At 41.9% G+C, this 20,469-nt stretch overlaps 1 protein-coding gene across 9 annotated transcripts in view; it reads left to right on the forward strand.

The window, feature by feature from the left end:
* UIMC1 (ubiquitin interaction motif containing 1) overlaps positions 1-20,469 on the forward strand; it is a 99,581-nt gene that overhangs the window by 14,965 nt on the left and 64,147 nt on the right. For 8 of the 9 annotated variants that reach the window (XM_033180051.1, XM_033180052.1, XM_033180059.1 and 5 more), the window contains exons 2-4: positions 6,192-6,346; positions 13,887-13,971; positions 20,195-20,319. In XM_033180051.1, the coding sequence (XP_033035942.1) occupies positions 6,200-6,346; positions 13,887-13,971; positions 20,195-20,319 (357 nt within the window). In that variant the 5' untranslated portion in view covers positions 6,192-6,199. Of the gene's footprint in view, positions 1-6,191; positions 6,347-9,114; positions 9,265-13,886; positions 13,972-20,194; positions 20,320-20,469 lie in introns of those variants that run through there. The other variant, XM_033180058.1, reaches the window with a different exon arrangement.

A 20,469-nucleotide genomic window follows, 5' to 3' on the forward strand; every position in this document is an offset into this window, starting at 1 on the left:
CTGCAAGGTCCATCCACCTCCCGGGTTCACGCCATTCTTCTGCCCAAGTAGCTGGGACTACAGGCGCCTGCCACCATGCCCGGCTAATATTTTTGTATTTTTAGTAGAGACGGGGTTTCACTGTGTTAGCCAAGATGGTCTCGATCTCCTGACCTTATGATCTGCCCGCCTCGGCCTCCCGAAGTGCTGGGATTACAGGTGTGAGCCACCGCGCCTGGCCCCAGGCCCCATTTCTTACCAACACATTGGGGATTAGATGTCAGCATATGAATTTTGGAGGGACACAAACATTTAGACCATAGTGGATAGCTCATATCCAGTTATCTAGTGAGATGTTACTGCTTTAGTATGAATTTATGTGTACTTAAATAATAACTAGCTAGTTCTGCATTGCATATGCAGTAAATATTCTGTTACCTATATTTCAATACAAAAGTTAAAAATGTATATTTCTTTCTTTTTTTTTTTGAGACAGAGTCTTGGTCTGTTGACTGGCTGGAGTGCAGTGGTGTGATCTCGGTTCACTGCAACCTCCATCCCCTGGGTTCAAGCAATCCTCCTGCCTCAGCCTCTCCAGTAGCTGGGACTGCAGGCGTGCACCACCATACCCAGCTAATTTTTGTATTTTTAATAGAGATGGGGTTTCACCATGTTGTCCAGGCTGGTCTCAAACTCTTGTCTTCAGATGATCCTTTCACCTTGGCCTCCCAAAGTACTGAGATTACATACTTGAGCCACTGCCCCTGGTTAATTTTTTGATCTTTGTAATTTCTTGTTCTTTAGTCATTAAAAATATGCATTAAGCACAGAAAAAGACGTTTGTGTGTCTAGTTTTATGAAGGGGAATGAATTTGTAAATTGTAAGTATCTGGGTGTGTACGTTGTTACTATCCCTTAATTTAAAATTTTTTATCCCTTAAGTGTTTTTTTAGAAAAACCTTAATGCTCATATTGTGCAGACTACTTCTGATAATAAGATGTAACAACTCCCTTAGAAGTAATTGAATGGTTTGAGAAGTTTGTAACAAAGTTAAGGTGGCTTTATTTAAATCTATGATTGAGTCAGTGATTCTCTGCTTTGGCTGTAAAATTAAATTATCTGGGGCTCCCCTTTTTAAAAAATTGAGGTGAAATTCACTTAACAGGCCGGGCGCGGTGGCTCAGCCTGTAATCTCAGCACTTTGGGAGGCCAAGGCAGGTGGATCACGAGGTCAAGAGATCCGTACCATCTTGGCCAACATGGTGAAACCCCATGTCTACTAAAAATACAAAAATTAGTGGGGCGTGGTGGCGCATGCCTGTAGCCCCAGCTACTTGGGAGGCTGAGGCAGGAGAATTGCTTGAACCCGGGAGGTGGAGGCTGTGGTGAACTGAGATGGTGCCACTGCAGCCTGGCAACAGAGTAAGACACTGTCTCAAAAAAAAAAAATCACCTAACAAAATCTACCATTTCAATAATTTTAAGTGTATAATTTAGTGGTTTTTAGTAAATTCACAGTGTTGTGTGATTATCACCACTTTCTAATTCCAGAACATTTCTATCACCCCCAAAATAAACCTTATATCCGTTAAGCAGTCATTGTACATTTTCCCCTACTCCATCTTCTGGTAATCACTAATCTGCTTTCTGCCTGTGGATTTGCTTATTCTAGGTGTTTCATATAAATAGAATCACACAGTATGTGCCTTTTATATCTGGCTTCTTTCGCTTGGCATGGTTTCAAGTTTCATCCATGTTGTAGCATATATTAATACTTCATTCCTTTTGTTTCCCCATAGTGGCTACACCATTTTACATTCGTATCAGTAATACAATGTACTAGAGTTCCAGTTTCTCCAGCATCCTCACCAACACTAGTTATATTCCATTATTTTTAAAATAGCCAGCCATCAGAGTGGGTATCAAGTGGTATTTCATTGTGGTTTTGATTTGTGTTTCCCTCATGACTAATGATTTGATTATTTTTAAATATTTTTTTAGACGGGCTTAGTCTGTCACCCAGGCTGGAGTGCTGTGGCATGGATCTTGGTTCACTGCAGCCTTGACACCCTGGGCTCAATTGATCCTCCATCCTCCCACCTAAGCCTCCCAACTAGCTGGGACTACAGGTACGCCACCACATCTGGCTAAATTTTGTATTTTTTTGTATAGGGTTTTGCCATGTTTTCTGGGCTCGTCTCAGACTCCTGGGCTCAAGTGATCCACCAGTCTCGGCCTCTCAGAGTGTTGGGGTTACAAACTGGGATTATAGCCCACTGTGACTCAAGTGATCCACCCGTCTTGGCCTCTTTGAGTATTGGAATTACAGCCTACTGTGCTGGGCTACTTTTGCATTTGATGTCTTTTTCTTTTCTTTTTTTTTTTTTTGGAAACAGGGCCTTGCTCTGTTGCCCAGGCTGGAGTGCAATGGTGTGATCACAGCTTACTGCAGCAGCCTCAACCTTTTTTTTTTTTTTTGAGACGGAGTCTCGCTCTGTCGCCCAGATTGGAGTGCGGTGGCACAATCTCGGCTCACTGCAAGCTCCGCCTCCCGGGTTCATGCCATTCTCCTGCCTCAGCCTCCCGAGTAGCTGGGACTACAGGTGCCCGCTACCACGCCCGGCTAATTTTTTGTATTTTTCAGTAGAGACGGGGTTTCACCGTTTTAGCCAGGATGGTCTCAATTTCCTGACCTCTTGATCCGCCTGCCTCGGCCTCCCAAAGTGCTGGGATTACAGGCATGCGCCACCGCGCCCGGCCTGCAGCCTCAACCTTCTGGACTTAGGCGATCCCTCCTCCTTAGCCTAAGTAGCTGGGACTGCAGACATTAGCTGCCATGCCTGACTAATTTTTATTTTTATTTTATTATTATTTTTTGAGACAGGGTCTCGCTCTGTCACCCAGGCTGGAGGGCAGTGGTGTGATCTTGGCTCACTGCAACCTCTGCCCCAGGTTCAAGCAATCCTCCTACCTCAGCCTCCTGAGTAGCTGGGACTACCTGTGTGCACCACCATGCCCGACTAATTTTTTTTTTATTTTTTTTATTTTTTGATAGAGATGGGGTTTCACCATGTTGGCCAGGCTGGTCTTGAGCTCCTCACCTCAAGTGATACACCCGCCTCAGCCTCCTAAAGTGCTGGGATTATAGACATGAGCCACTGCGCCTGGCCAGAAATAAAATTTTTAAAATTTCAGTTTTGATTGTTTATGGCTAGCATATAGGAACGCAATTTATTTTTATATGTTGACCTGTTTCCTGCATTGATACAAGGCAAGATGAACCTTGATGAACTGTTGATTAGTTATAATAGTTTTTTTTTTGTTGTTGTTTTGAGATGGAGTTTCACTCTTGTTGCCCAGGCTGGAGTGCCTGATGGCACAATCTTGGGTCACTCCAACCTCCACCTCCCGGGTTCAAGCAATTCTCCTGCCTCAGCCTCCCAAGTAGCTGGGATTACAGGCACCTGCCACCACGCCTGGCTAATTTTTGTATTTTTTTTTTTTTTTGAGACAGAGTCTCGCTCTGTTTCCCAGGCTGGAGTGCAGTGGCACCATCTTGGCTCACTGCAAGCTCCGCCTCCCAGGTTCATGCCATTCTCCTGCCTCAGCCTCCTAAGTAGCTGGGACTACAGGCGCCTGCCACCACGCCCGGCTGATTTTTTGTATTTTTAGTAGAGAGGAGGTTTCACCGTATTGGCCAGGCTAGTCTCAAACTCCTGACCTCAAGTGATCTGCCCACCTCAGCCTCCCGAAGTGCTGGGATTATAAGTGTGAGTTGCTGCACCTGGCCTGTAATAGTTTTTTAATGTGTTTCTTAGTGTTGTTGTTGTTGTTGTTGTTGTTTTTAAACACAGGTCATGTCATCTGCAAATCATGATAGTTTTACTTCTTTCTAAGTTGAGTATCTTTTATTTCTCTTTGCTTAATTGTTCTGTCTAGAACCCTAAGTATAATGTTCAATGATGAAAGCAGACGTTGTTTTTTTGTGAGACAGAACCTCGCCCGGTTGCCCAGGCTGCAGTGACTGGGACCACAGGCTTGCCACCATTGCTCAGCTAATTTTTTTATTTTTTTGTAGAGACAGGGTCTTGCTATGTTGATGAGGCTGGTATCTTAACTTGTGGACTCAAGCCATCCTCCTGCCTTGGCCTCCCAAAGTACTGGGATTATAGAGTGAGCCACTGTGCCCAGCCTCTTTTTTTCTTTTTGAGACAGGGTCTTGCTCTGTTGCCCAGTTGCCTAGGCTGAAGTTCATTGACATGATCATAGCTCATGGCAGTTTCAGACACACTCAAGCTATCCTCCTGCCTCAGCCTCTTGAGTAGCTGGGACTGTAGGTGCTTACCACTGTGCCTTGCTAACTTTTTTTTTTTTTTGAGATGAAGTCTCACTCTGACACCCAGGCTAGAGTGCAGTGGCACAATCTCAGCTCACTGCAACCTCCGCCTCCTGAATTCAAGTGATTCTCCTGCCTCAGCCTCTGGAGTAGCTGGGATTACAGTCACCACACCCAGCTAATTTTTGTATTTTTAATAGAGATGGGGTTTTACCATGTTGGCCAGGCTGGGCTTGAACTCTTGACCTCAGGTGATCAGCCCACCTCGGCCTTCCATCCTGTAGAGACAGGATGCCGTGTCTTGTCTCTACAAAAAAAAAAAAAAAAAAAAGTTGCATAGGATGGTCTCAAATTCCTTGACCTCAAGTGATCCTCCTGCCTTGGCCTCCCAAAGTGTTGGGATTATAGGGGTGAGCCACTGTACCCAGCTGAAAGGAAACTTTCTTGTCTTGCTCCTTGTTGAAAGGAGAAAGCATTTAGTCTTTTACCTTTAAATATGACGTTAGCTTATTAGTTATGGGATTTTTGTAGCTGTCCTTTATCAGGTTGAGGCATTTGGTATTTAAAAAATCTTGACCTCGGTAACATAGTGAGATCCTATCTTATAAGGAATAAAAAGTAAATTAGCCAGGTATGCTGGCACACCCCTGTGGCCCCAGCTGCACAGGAAGCTGAGGTGGGAGGGTTGCTTGAGCCAAGGAGGACGAGGCTGTGGTGAGCTACGATCATGCACTCTAGCCTGGCCAACAGAGCGAGACCTCGTCTCAAAAAAGAAGAAAAACTTGTAAGTAAATTATAATATGTAGTCAAGAAAAGCAGTTAACTAAATTGATGTTTAAAGAACTAGGATACATTTCTATATTTATTGATACTGAAATTTCACCATGGAGAATGAGGTTTGTATATTTATATAGTTTTTTTTTTTTTTTTTTTGAGACAGAATTTCCCTCTTGTCGCCCAGGCTGGAATGCAGTGGTGCGATCTTTGCTCACTGCAGCCTCTGTCTCCTGGGTTCAAGTGATTCTCCTGCCTCAGTCTCCTTAGTAGAGTAGCTGGAATTACAGGCACGCGCTACCATGCCTGGCCAATTTTTGTATTTTTAGTAGAGACATGGTTTCCCCATGTTGGCCAGGCTGGTCTCTAACTCCTCATGTCAAATGATCTACCCGCCTCAGCTTCCCAAAGTGCTGGGATTACAGGCGTGAGCCACCGTGCCTGGTCTGTGTTTCCCTCTATGGAAAAAAACGTTTTTTCCCTATATTTTTCTAAAAAAAATTCCTCTATATTTTTAATAAGTAGTAGACTAGTTAAGAAATCCAGTTTTGCTTCTGTCAGATAGGGTTATCTTTTCCTTTTACAAGATTAAATTGAGGCTGGGCACGGTGACTCACTCCTGTAACCCCAACACTTTGGGAGGCCAAGGCGGGCAGATCACCTGAGGTCAGGAGTTCTATACCAGCCTGACCAACATGGTGAAACCCTGTCTCTACAAAAATACAAAAATTAGGCTGGGTATGGTGGCTCAATTCCATAATCCCAGCACTATGGGAGGCTGAGGCGGTGGATCACCTGAGGTCAGGAGTTTGAGACCAGCCTGGCCAACATGGTGAAACCCTGTCTGTACTAAAAATACAAAAATTAACCGGTGTGGTGGCATGTGCCTATAGTCCCAGCTACTCGGGAGGCTGAGGCAGGAGGATTGCTTGAACCTGGGAGGCAGCGGTTGCAGTGAGCCAAGATCGTGCCACTGCACTCCAGCCTGGGCAACAAAGCGATACTGTCACAAATAAAAGACTAAGTTGAATAGCTTCTAGAAAACTTTACGTAAATTATGATCTTTTTATTCTAGACAAAATTATTGTCCTTTTATTCTAGATAAAAGGATGCCACGGAGAAAGAAAAAAGTTAAAGAAGTCTCCGAATCTCGGAACCTGGAGAAGAAGGATGTGGAAACTACCAGTTCTTTCAGTGTGAAGAGGAAGCGTAGACTTGAGGATGCATTCATTGTGATATCCGATAGTGATGGAGAGGTAAGTAAAGTAGAGCTGAAAAGTAGAGCTGTAGCTCTCAAATATACTTCTTTACCCATGGGGAATTTGTTTCGTGACTGACCTCACCTTAATGCCAGCTCACCAAAACCATGAAATTTTTACTCAACTTTGTTTTAATTTGTAAATGGAGTTAAGAATTACTTAAGGGGCCGGGCGCGGTGGCTCAAGTCTGTAATCCCAGCACTTTGGGAGGCCGAGATGGGCGGATCACAAGGTCAGGAGATCGAGACCATCCTGGCTAACATGGTGAAACCCTTTCTCTACTAAAAAACATACAAAAAAACTAGTCGGGTGAGGTGGCGGGCGCCTGTAGTCCCAGCTACTCGGGAGGCTGAGGCAGGAGAATGGCTTAAACCTGGGAGGCGGAGCTTGCAGTGAGCTGGGATCAGGCCACTGCACTCCAGCCTGGGTGACAGAGCGAGACTCCGTCTCAAAAAAAAAAAAAAAAAAGAATTACTTAAGGAAGTAATCCTGTTGCTTAGTTGAGGATGGATCATAGTTCTTCAGTTTTGTGATATAGTAATCCAAAGTGGCATTTTGGAACTATTTGAATAATCTAAATCAATTGAAAATCTTAGTTTTGATTAGAAAATCTTAGAAAGTGAGAGGAAAAACGTGAATGTTTTTAAATCTTTTGATATGTTCTAGATATAATAGCACCTAGTCACCTATAGCTGTTTAAAAATAACTGAAATTAAAAATCAACTTCTTTGTTACACTAGTCACATTTCAAGTGATTAAAGACACATAAGGCTAGTGTCAATTGTATTAGACAGCAGAGCTCTACGACATTTTTAGCATTTTAGAAAGCTTTATTTTCCAGAATAAAGATTGAAGATTGTAACCTTTTTCCTTTATCCTGTATTTCCATTTGTTTATTGGAGTTTTCTATCTGCCTTCAGGTCTCATCTCAAAGGCAGTGAATTAACTCATTGTTTTTTCCTTCAGATATTCTTTTTTTTTTTTTTTTTGAGACGGAGTCTCGCTCTGTCACCCAGGCTGGAGTGCAGTGGCCAGATCTCAGCTCACTGCAAGCTCCACCTCCCGGGTTCACGCCATTCTCCTGCCTCAGCCTCCCGAGTAGCTGGGACTACAGGCGCCCGCCACGTCGCCCGGCTAGTTTTTTGTATTTTTAGTAGAGACAGGGTTTCACCATGTTAGCCAGGACGGTCTCGATCTCCTGACCTCGTGATCTGCCCATCTTGGCCTCCCAAAGTGCTGGGATTACAGGCTTGAGCCACCGCGCCCGGCCTCCTTCAGATATTCTTTTTTTTTGTTTTTTTTTGAGACGGAGTCTCGCTCTGTCACCCAGGCTGGAGTACAGTGGCCGGATCTCAGCTCACTGCAAGCTCCGCCTCCCGGGTTTACGCCATTCTCCTGCCTCAGCCTCCCAAGTAGCTGGGACTACAGGCGCCCGCCACCTCGCCCAGCTAGTTTTTGTATTTTTAGTAGAGACGGGGTTTCACCGTGTTAGCCAGGATGGTCTCGATCTCCTGACCTCGTGATCCGCCCGTCTCGGCCTCCCAAAGTGCTGGGATTACAGGCTTGAGCCACCGCGCCCGGCCGATTGAGCATTTCTTTACATCTTTATTGGTTTTTAAAAAATGTTTCTTGGCTGGGTGTGGCAGCTCATGCCTATAATCCCAGCACTTTGGGAGGCTGAGGCGAGCGGATCACAAAGTCAGGAGATTGAGACCATCCTGGCTAGCATGGTCAAACCCCGTCTCTACTAAAAATACCAAAAATTAGCCGGGTGTGGTGGAACGTGCCTGTAGTCCCAGCCACTCAGGAGGCTGAGGCAGGAATCGCTTGAATCCCGGAGGCGGAGGTTGCAGTGAGCTGAGATCGCACCACTGCCCTCCAGCCTGGGTGACAGAGGGAGACTCCGTCTCAAAAACAAAACAAAACAAAAAAAACCCATGTTCCTTATAGTTTAGTTTTTAATTAGGACTTTTGTCTACATAGTTCATCTTAAAGGCATAAAAGTATAGAGAAGAAAACAAGGGCTAGGTACATCCCTGGTGACTCATGCCTATAATCCCAGTGCTTCGGGAAGCTGAGACGGGAGGATTGCTTGAGGCTAGGCGTTTGAGACCAGCCTGAGCAACACAGAAAGACCCTGTCTCTACAAAAAGTACAAAACTTAGCTGGGCATGGTGGCATGCACCTGTAATCCCAGATACTTGGGAAGCTGAGGCAGGTGGGAGAATTGCTTGAGCCTAGGAGTTATACAAGGAATTTGAGACGGCAATGAGCTATGATTGTACCATTGCACTCCGTCTGAAAAAGAAAACAAAACAATTGTACTACTTGGATATCATCTTAATATTAACAAAAATAAAAATATGAAATACACAAATAGATACGGATATGTTAAAAAAGTTGTATACATAGATGTTTAAAAAAAAAAAAAAACCAAGCCATAACAAAACAGTTTAGAAAGGTATGAAATGAAAATGTGTACTACAGACATTTAACCATAAGAAATAATTTCTTTTTCATTTTTAAAATAATTTTTTGATGTCATCCGTGTGATCCGAAGGCAGTAATTTCTTCCATGTCCTTGGAAAAAATTTTTATGCATACAGTATCAGTAGAGATTTTTACAGGAAACAAATCATGCTGTAGAAACTGTTTTGCTTTTTTTCCACTTAATGTCTATGTTAGGTCCTCCAGAGACATAGAACCAATAGGATGGGCAGATGGTTGGATGGATGGATGGATGGATGCATGCATGGATGTACGGACGGATGGATGGACGGACGGACGGACGGAATTAGGGGAATTGGCTCATGTAATTATGGAGGATGAGAAGTCCCCACAATAGGCTGCAAGCTGGATACCCTGGGATGCCAGTAGTATGGCTCAGTGCAAGTCTGAAGGCCTGAGAACAAGGGGTAAGGGGTGCTGAGTGTAAGGCCTGAAATCCAAGGCCTGGAGAGCCTGGAGTTCTGATGTCCAAGGGTAGGAGAAGAATAATGTGTCCCAGCTCCAGGAGAGAGACACATTTGCCTTTCCTATGTTTTTATTCTATTTAGCCCCTCAGCGAGTTGGGTGGTGTTCACCCACATTGAGAGCAGATCTTCCCCACTTAGTCACTGAGACTCACACTCCAGTCTCCTCTGCAAACACCCGCACAGACACACCAGAAAATAATACTTTACTAGTTCTCTGGGTATTTCTTACTCCAGTCAAACTGATACCTAAAATTAACCATTACGGTATTTCCTGGAGACCTTTCTATAGCAGCACATATGTATGTCATATGTCATATATGTTATACATACAGAAATGTGCATAAAATATAAATGCATAGTTTTAAAAATTAATGTGAACACTTGTAGTTACCACCTGAGAATCCCTCTTCACTTAGTGTATCCCTCCCCAAATGCATGCTTTTCCGCCTTTCTTTTGTTTTTTTTTGAGATGGAGTCTTGCTCTGTTGCCCAGGCTGCAGTGTAGTGGCGTGATCTCAGCTCACTGCAACCTCCACCTCCCAGGCTCAAGCAATTCTCCTGCCTCGGCCTCCTGAGTAGCTGGGATTACAGGCATGTGCCACCACGCCTCACTAATTTTTGTATTTTTAGTAGAGACAGGGTTTCACCATGTTGGCCAGGCTGGTCTCAAACTCCTGACCTCAGGTGATCCATCCGCCTTGGCCTCCCGAAGTGCTGGGATTACAGGCGTGAACCACCTCACCCAGCTCTTTTCTACCTTTCTGAAGGTAACCACTGTTTATTTTATCTTCCCATGTTTCTTCTTACAGTTTTACCACATTTATGTGTATCCCTAAACAGCATACATATATTTTGAAAAACTAAGTACTGATAATTAGACACGTCTACCAGTATTTTCCAGTAATCTCTCAATTGCCCAGGTATTTGAAATTTTTCCTTTACCATAAACTAAAATCTTATTTATAAATAGGTGTGTCTCTGGATTTTTTTCTTCTGTTAATCTGTCACATATTTTTATAATTGTTCAGTTGATTGTCTTGGGTATTTTAGGTAGGCATTTATCTCTGCTGATAACGACCATTTTTTTCTCTTTCTTTCTAGCACTTATACCTTTTTCTGTTTTGTTTTCATTTCTTTGGCTGTGGCTTCCAGAATAATGTTGATTGATACTAGCAATAGAGCACATCTTTTATTTCTGATGTTTTGCTATTTGTTTCATATTTCTGTTTTTATGTTAAGGAACTATCCTTTAATTGCTTATTTACTAGTAGTAGTTTTAGGAATTATGTTTAATCAAATGCCCTTTATTTAGCAAGATGATGGAGTAGTTTTTCTTCTTTAATCAACTAATATTATATATTGGATTAGTATTTCCTAATGTTGGAATATCTTTGCATTTCTGGAATAAATCATGCTTGGTCATGATGTGTTATGTTAATAAAATATTGATTTTTTTCCTCAATATATTAGTTAGGAGTTTTGCATCTGTACTCCTATTGCCATTGGCTTTATAAAGTTTTTTTTGGCGGGGGGGGCTATGGCCTTCATCAGATGTTAGTATTAGGGTTATGGTATAAAAGAGAAGGAAGATTATTATTTTTATCTATGTCCTACCACAATTTAAATAGTATAGGAATTATTTGTTTTATAGGGTTTCCTAAAAATCTCCCGTAAAACTGGGCTACCAACTGATTTTTTTTTTTTTTTTGAGATGGAGTCTCGCTCTGTCGCCCAGGCTGGAGTGCAGTGGCATGATCTCTGCTCACTGCAAACTCCACCTCCTGGGTTCACGCCATTCTTCTGCCTCAGCCTCCTGAGTAGCTGGAACAACAGGCGCCCATCACCACGCCTGGCTAATTTTTTTTTTATTTTTAGTAGAGATGGCGTTTCACCATGTTAGCCAGGATGGTCTTGATCTCCTGACCTCGTGATCCGCCCGCCTCAGCCTCCCAGAGTGCTGGCATTACAGGCGTGAGCCACTGCGCCCAGCCTACTAACTGATTTTTAATATGTATTTCATATTGTTGTAGTGTCTTGGTATTGTTGTATATGAAAAAAAGTCTTTTTTTCTGCTTTAGAATAGAAAAAAGCAGTTGGAATCATCTTAGGAACACATTTGTTTGTTTTTTGTTTTGTTATTTATTTTTATTTTTTTAATATGTATTTTTTTGAGATGGAGTCTTGCTTTGTTGCCCAAGGTGGAGTGCAATGGCATGATAGCCTCCTGGTTCAAGTGATTCTGCCTGCCTCAGCCTGCGGAGTAACTGGGATTAAAGGTGCCTGCCACCACGCCTGCGTAATTTTTGTATTTTTAGTAGAGAGGGGGTTTTACCATGTTGGCCAGGCTGGTCTCGAACTCCTGACCTCAGGTGATCTGCCCACCTTGGCCTTCTAAAGTGTTGGGATTACAGGCGTGAGCCACTGCACCTGGCCTTTGTTTTTGTTTGGGTTTTTTTTGTTTTTTTTAAGACGGAGTCATGCTTTGTTATCCAGGCTGGAGTGCAGTGGCACAGTGACATGATCTTGGCTCACTGCAGTCTCCATTAATAGTATGTACTTTGTATGATTTCAGTCATTTTTAAACTTAGTCAAACTTGTTTTGTGGTCCAGCATATTCTATGTATACTAGAGAAGAATGCACATTTTGGATAGTGATTTTTGTAAATGTCAATCTGATAAAGTTTGATGATAGTGTTGTTCAAATCTACTTTATATTTATTGGTTTTCTGTCTATTCTACAAATATTTTGAGGAGGCTATTGAAGTCTTTGACCGTAGTTGTGAATTTGTCTTATTTCTCTCTTTTTTTTTTTTGAGACAGTCTTACTCTTTGCCTTAGGCTATAGTGCAGTGGTGCGATCTTGGCTCACTGCAACCTCTGCCTCCTGGGTTCAAGTGATTCTCATGCCTCAGCCTCCTGAGTAGCTGGGATTACAGGCATATGCCACCACGCCTGGCTAATTTTTGTATTTTTAGTAGAGATTGGGTTTCACCATGTTAGCCAGGCTGGTCTCGAACTTCTGACCTCAGGTGATCCGCCCACCTGGGCCTCCCAAAGTGCTGAGATTATAGGTGTGAGCCACTGCACCTGGCCCACAGTTAATTTTAGAACATTTTCCACCCTCCATGGCCACTGCCCTCGCCAACCTCACACCACACTATACTCTGCCAGTCTCCATGGCCCAGTAGCAGTGGCCTAGAACATTTTCATTACCCCCCAGAAAAAAACCCATTTTCATTAGCAGTTACTCTCCATTTTCCCCTAAACCCCTAGCCCTTGACAACTGCTAATCCACTTTCTATATGGATTTGCCCATTCTGGGCATGTCTTATAAATGGAATTATATGATATATGTGGCCTTTTGTCTGGCTTCTTTCAATTATGTATTTTCAAGGTACATTCATTTTGTGGTGTATATCAGTACCTAATTTCTTTTTTTTCCACAATGGTGGCACTGTTTTATATTCCCACCAACAGTGTGCTAGGGTTCCAGTTTTTCTAATCCTTGCCAATGCTTATTTTCTGATTTGAAACAGAAATTATTTTAATTATCCTAGTGGGTGTGAAGTGATACCTTATTGTGATTTTGATTTGTATTTCCCTGATGACTAATGATGTTGGGCATCTTTTCATGTACTTCTTGGACATTTCTGTATCTTCATTTTCAGAGAAATTCTGTTCAAACGCTTTGCCCAGTTTTATTTTTATTTATTTATTTTTAGAGATGGGATGTTGCTTTGTCTCCCAGGCTGGAATACAGTGGTGCGATCTTAGCTTGCTGCAGCCTGGAAGTCCTGGGTTCAAGTGATCCATCTGCTCCAGCCTCCTAAATAGCTAGGACCATGCCTGGCTAATTAAAAAAAAAAAAAAATTTTTTTTTTATATAAAAAGAATTTTTTTGGGGAAGGGGTAAGGACAGGATATCTCTACATTCCCCAGGCTGGTTTTGAACTGGCCTCAAGTGATTCTTCCACTTCAGCCTCCCAAAGTGTTGGGATTACAGGCATGAGCCACTGTGCCTGGCCTTTTATTTCTTTCTCTATTTTATTTTTTGTTTTCTTGATTATTTTGTTTGTGTTTCTTATTAAATTTTAGGGTGGGATGTAGGGTTGGTGTATTTGGTTCGCTTTTGCTTCTATGGGCTTTTTCATTTACCCTCTTTTTCCTTTACTTTACTATCCAGTGTCGAAAGAGTGATTTAAAATAAATGAATAAACACTGAATTTAAACATTATTATTGTTTTTTTAAATCTTCAGTCAAGCTACTCTGATCTCAGGTGATGCTTACTGGTATTTTAGAGGTAGACTAGTTTTGTGTGACTGTTTATATGACAGATAATAATGCCAATATATCACACGTTTTTGTTTTTAATGGTTTTTATTGGTTCTAGATCTTATGTTTTCCTTTTTGTACTGAAAAGGATCTTTTAATGTTTTATGTGCATATTTATAACAATTGTCAATTCCTCAGAGGCCTCTCTTAGCCATAGAGGAGGTAGAAGAGAGAGAAATTACTACTTTTAGTGGTAACCACACTGATCATATTTCTTGTTTTGCAACAGGAACCAAAGGAGGAAAATGGATTGCAGAAAATGAAGACAAAACAGTCGAATAGAGCAAAGTGTTTGGCCAAAAGAAAAATTGCACGTATGTTTTCATTTTTGTTGAGAATGGTTTGGGAATTGTAATAGTCATAGAACTGATATATTTTGGGCTAGTTGATTATCTTGCATTCTTAACTCTCTGATAGATTCAAGAAAAGTTGTGAATTCATCAGTTTTTGTTGCTGTTGTTGTAAGGTTTGGAAGAATAACTTTTTTCAGTTTCCTGTATCTTAAGTGGAATCCAGAAGTGGTCATTCTGAATCTTTAAAAAAATTTTTTTAAATTTATTATTTTTTTAGAGACAGGATCTCACTCTGTCACCCAGGCTTGGGTGTAGGGGTATGGTATGATCATAGTTCACTGCAGCCTTGAACTCATTGGCTCAAGTGATTCTCCTGTCTCAGCTTCCCAAGTATGCCCCACAACGCCTGGCTAATTTTAATTTTTTTTCTTACACAGGATCCTGCTGTGTTGTCCAGGCTCATCTCAAACTCCTAGCCTCAAGCAGTCCTCCAGTTTGGGCCTCCCAGTGTTGGGATTACAGGCGCCAGCCACCAGTTAGCCCCCCCATTCTGAATCTTACTGAGCAGCAAAATCTGTTTTTATGATTTCTTTTTTTTTTTGAGTTGGAGTCGTGCTCTGTCGCCCAGGCTGAGTGCACTGGTGTGATCTTGGCTCACTGCAACCTCTGCCTCTCGGGTTCATACGATTCTCCCACCTCAGCCTCCTGAGTAGCTGGGCCTATAGGCACACGTCACTACACCCTGCTAATGTTTGCCAGGCTAATCTCCAGCTCCTGACCTCAAGCAATCCACCCGCCACAGCCTCCCAAACTGCTGGGATTATAGGCATGAGCCACCATGCCTGGCCAGAACAGAAGTTTTAAACTTTGATGTGGTCCATTTTTTTCTCTTTTATGGTTTTTTTCTTTCTGTGTCCTAAGAAATCTTTTGACTACACTAAGATTATGAAGATTTCCACCTATTTTCTTCTGGAAATTTTATAGTTTTAGCTTTAGCATTTAGATTTCTAATCCATTTTGAGTTTTTGTATATGGTGCAAGGTAAGAGTTAAGGTTCATTTTTTTTCCATATGGGTATCCAATCATTCTTGTACCATTTGTTGAAAAGACTGTCCTTTCCTTGTGTTGAAAACCAGTGCATGGATCTATTTCTGAATTTTCTGTTCTTTTCCATTTATTTATGTTTGTCATTATGCCACACTACACTGTCTTCATTACTGTAGCTTTGTAATATCTTAAAATCAGGTAGTATAATTCTTCCAACTTTATTTTAAAAATTGTTTTAATTTGGGTCCTTTGCATTCCTGTATAAATTTAATTTTATTATTTGTTTATTATTATTATTTTTTGAGACAGGGTCCCACTCTGTCACCCAGGCTGGAATATAGTGGTATGGGTGCAGCACACTGTAGTCTCAACTTCCTAGGCTCAAGTGGTCTTCCAGCCTTAGCCTCCTGAGTAGCTGGGACTAACAGGCATGCATCACCATACCCAGCTAACTTTTTTTTTTTCTTTCTTTTTGAGACAGGGTCTCCCTCTGTTGCCCAAGTTGGAATGCAGTGACTCACTACAACCTCTGCCTCCTGGGCTCAAGCGATCCTCCCACCTCAGCCTCCCAAGTAGCTAGGACCACAGGTGTATACCACCACACGCAGCTAGTTTTTTATTATTTGTTGAGATAAGATCTCACTATGTTGCCCAGGCTGGTCTCGAACTGCTGGGCTCAAGTGATTCTCCCACCTCTGCCTCCTGAGTAGCTGGGACTATAGGTGTGCATCACCACACCCAACTATTTTTTAAAATTTATTTTCTCCTTTTCTTTTCTTTTCTTTCTTTTTTCTTTCTTTTCTTTTCTTTTCTTTTCTTTTCTTTTCTTTCCTTCCTTCCTTCCTTCCTTCCTTCCTTCTTCCTTCCTTCTTTCTTTCTTCTCTCTCTCTCTTTCTCTCTCTCTTTCTTCTCTCTCTCTCTTTCTTTCTTTCTTCTTTCTTTCTTTTTCTTTTCTTTTCTTTTCTTTCTTTTTTTCTTTCTTTCGACAGGGTCTCGCTTTGTCACCTATGCTGGAATGCATTGGTGTGATCTTGGCTCACTGCAGCCTCAACCACCTGGACTTGAGCAATTATAGGCGTGAGCCACTGCACCAGCCCTCTTTTTCATTGTTATTCTCCTGAGGTGCCTTTTTAGACTATTTTTCCCTCTAACCACTGCCTTCCTCATGATATTTTAATACCATAGATATGCTGTGTATTCTGTTTATGTACTGATTGTATGTCTGTGTTTTATACATAAGATTTTTTTTTTTTGACCTCCAAGAACCAATTTTTGTCCACTTGGGAATGGTATCACTCTTGTTGAGAATGCGTGATAGAAGTTGCCAGACTTGGCCTTGAGCAGTGGCTCATGCCTGTGATCTCAGCACTTTGGGAGGCCGAGACAGGAGGATCACCTGAGGTCAGGAGTTTGAGACCAGGCTGGCCAACATGGTGAAACCTCGTCTCTACTAAAAATACAAAAATTAGCCAGGCCTGGTGGTGGGCACCTATAATCCCAGCTACTCAGGAGGCTGAGGCAGGAGAATCACTTGTACCTGGGAGGCAGAGGTTGCAGTGAGCCGAAATCACGCCACTGCACTCCAGCCTGGGCGACAGAGAGAGACGCCATGGAAGAAAAAAAAAAAAAGATTGCCAGACTTACTGGTATAAAATCATTCATAATATTCCCTTATTTACTTTTTTAATGACTGTAGAATTTGTAATCTTGTTTCCCCTTTTATTCTTGGTATTGTTAATTGGTGTTGTGTTTTTGTTCTTGAGCAGTTTAGTTAGAGGTTTATGCATTTTAATTTTTAAATTTTTTAAATTTTTTGAGATGGAGTGTTGTTCTGTCGCCCAGGTTGGAGTGCAGTTGTGCGATCTTGGCTCACTGCAACCTCCGCCTCCTGGGTTCAAGTGATTCTCCTACTTCAAACTCCCAAGTAGCTGGGATTACAGGCGCCCACCACCACGCCTGGCTAATTTTTGTATTTTTAGTAGAGACGAGGTTTCACCATGTTGGCCAGGCTGGTTTTAAACTCCTGACCTCGGGTAATCTGCCCGGCTTGGCCTCCGAAAGTGCTGGGATTACAGGCACGAGCCTCTGCTTCTGGCTGAGGTTTATGCATTTTATTGACCTTTTCGTAGAATTGATTTTTTTTTTTTTTTTTTGAGATGGAGTCTCTCTGTCCCCCAGGCTGGAGTGCAGTGGTGCATCTTAGCTCACTGCAAGCTCCGCCTCCCGGGTTCATGCCATTCTCCTGCCTCAGCCTGGCGAGTAGCTGGGACTACAGGTGCTTGCCACCGCGCCTGGCTGATTTTTTTGTATTTTTTTAGTTGAGATGCGGTTTCACTGTGTTAGCCAGGATGGTCTCGATCTCATGACCTTGTGATCCACCCGCCTCGGCCTCCCAAAGTGCTGGGATTACAGGCATGAGCCGCTGCGCCCGGCCAGAATTAATTTTTTGTTTAATTTTTTCTGTGTTGTATGCCCATCTTTCATTTTATTGATTTCTTTCTGTTCTTTATTTTTTTTTCCTTTCCACTTACTTGGGTTAATTTTACTCTTTATATTCTAGCATTTTAAGATGGGAAACTCGGATTACTGATTTTAAAATTTTGCCTTATATGAGCATGGAAAACTATAAATTTCCCTATAAATGTGGCTTTTGTTGCTTCCTACAGATTCTGATGTTTTCATTTTCATTAAGGTCATTTCAAATTCAGTTGGGTGCATTTTTTATGTTTGGATTCAATTTTAGTGATCCCCTGTACTTGTTGATTTCATATTACTAAAACATGTTTAAGATTTGTGTGATTCCATAAGTCAGAGTTATACAAAAAGATATAGTCAAAGAAGTGTCATTTCCTCCCTTGTGCCCTTCACTCTGTTCTCAACCACTGGTAGATAATCATTTGCATTAGTTTCTGGTTTATCTTTCTTTCTTTCTTTTTTTTTTTTGTGAGACCAGAGAGTCTCTGTGTCACTCAGGCTAGAGTGCAGTAGTGTGATCTTGGCTTGCCTCCTGGGTTCAAGGGATTCTCCTGTCTCAATCTCCAGAGTAGCTGGGACTACAAGCGCACGCCACTATGCCCGGCTAATTTTTGTATTTTTTAGCAGAGACAGGCTTTCGCCATGTTGTCCAGGCTGGTCTCGAACCCCTGACCTCAGGTGATCTGCGTGCTGCAATCTCCCAAAGTGCTGGGATTACAGGCGTGAGCCACCATGCGCAGCCTATTTCTGGTTTGTCTTTCTTATGTGACACTGTACAAATAAATAGGTGTGTGTGCATTTTCTTATTTCTCCTTCCTTATGTGAAAGGTGGCATATTATCCATAAATTCTTTTGTACTTTATTTTTTACTTAATAACATATCCTTGAAATAACTTTATTCCCAGTCCATAGATATATTCCTTGTTCTTTTTTATAACTGTATGTATGTGTACTACAGTTTATGGTTATTAAATAGATTCCAGTGTTTGGCAAATTTGAACATTGCTGCAATGATACACTCCTTTTAATTAGAAGTGTATCTTTAGGGTAAGTTGCTAGAAGTGAGATTGCTAGGTCAAAGGGTAACTTTATGTAGTTTGTTAGACATTACCAAATCCCCCTCCATAAACAACATCCAAAATGGTGATATTCTAATTCTGTCATTTCTTTTACGTTTTTTTAACTGTAATAATTTCTATAAAGAGGAGCTTTTAATCTGCTTGGTTACCTAGTAGTATAACTTGTGTAGACAAAGTAGGGTAAAAGCAATTCTATTATTTTATTTATCAGTTTTCGTTTTTTTTTTTTGAGACAGAGTCTCGCTTTATCACCCAGGCTGGAGTGCAGTGGCATGATCTCGGCTCACTGCAAGCTCCGCCTCCTGGGTTCAAGCCATTCTTCTGCCTCAGCCTCCCGAGTAGCTGGGACTACAGGTGCCTGCCACCACGCCCGGCTAATTTTTTGTGTTTTTAGTAGAGACAGGGTTTCACCATGTTAGCCAGGATGGTCTCGATCTCGTGACCTCGTGATCCGCCCACCTCGGCCTCCCAAAGTGCTGGGATTACAGGCGTGAGCCACCATGCCTTATCAGTTTTCTAATAGTTGATTCACTAACATTCTTCAACAGTGACTGGTTAGTCAAGGTCTTTTTAAAAAAATATTAGTATGAACTTACAGGTTTTTGTTTTTTGTTTTTTATTGAGATGGAGTCTTGCTTTTGTCACCTAGGGTGGAGTGCAGTGGCACGATTTTGGCTCACTGCAACCTCCGCCTCTTGGGTTCAAGTGATTCACCTTCCTCAGCTTCCCAAGTAGCTGGGACTACAGGTGCCCACCACCACGCCTGGCTAATTTTTGTATTTTTAGTAGAGATGAGGTTTCACCATGTTGTCCATGATGATCTCGAACTCCCGACCTCACATGATCCTCCCACCTTGGCCTCCCACTGTCCTGGGATTACAGGCATGAGCCACCACACCTGGCCTGAACTTACAGATGTAAATACATTTGATGTAGTTGAGTGCATTGCATTCATTATCTTTATTGATGCTCCAGTTTTATTTTTGGCCAGTGAGGAGTCTGTTTAATTGGCTCCTAAGTTCTTTCCATATGACTCTAGTAGTGTCTAATAGATTCCTTGCTTACATCTGTGACAAATAATTCTAGCTCACTTGTTCATTTCATGCTTTGGACTTGGGGCCACCCATTTCTTCAGTGTACCCCAGTTCCTTTTAAATGGAAAATGGTGTCTGGAGACCACATTCTTATCACTAGGGATGTTCTTTTCTACTGGGTAAATCAGAGGATTCTGAGTACTAAAATTATTCTGGCTAAATGTTGAGCATAAAGCATTGTGGTATTTAGTAAAAAGCTCTAGAGTGGGCATTAATTCCTCTGTTTATTCATTGAGCAAATATTTATTACGTACCCTATGCCCAGCACTTTTTTATGTGCTGGAGGTATAACAGTGAACAGTGTAGGTAAAAACTCTGCCTTCATGGGAGCTTACAGCCTAGTTAATCCAGGATTCTTGTTGTAACTGCTGCTAATTATCTTGACCAACACCTTACCTTTTGGGGTTTTCCTTCTTTATAAGATTATAAAATTGTACTAAGTGGTCTTGTAATGTCTTCAGTTGAAAAGTTTAATAATTCTCTTTCTTGCCTCCATGCTTATTCAGTGTTTGTGGTGTCCCTCCCTCTCTTTTCCCTATCCTCTTACAGAGATGACAGAAGAAGAACAGTTTGCTCTGGCTCTCAAAATGAGTGAGCAGGAAGCTAGGGAGGTGAACAGCCAGGAGGAGGAAGAACAGGAGCTCTTGAGGAAAGCCATTGCTGAAAGCCTGAATGTAAATATGCCATGTTGCAAAAGTTTGTGGAGATTGATCAGCAATATTTTAGACTTCTGTGGTGTCGTAGTTGCATTAGGAACTAGCTGTAGTCATTTATAGGGTTTTCACCTAACAGAAATTCCCATAGTAATTTTTTTTTTTTTCCCA

The sequence above is a fragment of the Trachypithecus francoisi genome, unplaced genomic scaffold (genome assembly GCF_009764315.1).
Source record: "Trachypithecus francoisi isolate TF-2019V2 unplaced genomic scaffold, Tfra_2.0 Lachesis_group2, whole genome shotgun sequence".
NCBI classification, from domain to species: Eukaryota; Metazoa; Chordata; class Mammalia; order Primates; family Cercopithecidae; genus Trachypithecus; species Trachypithecus francoisi.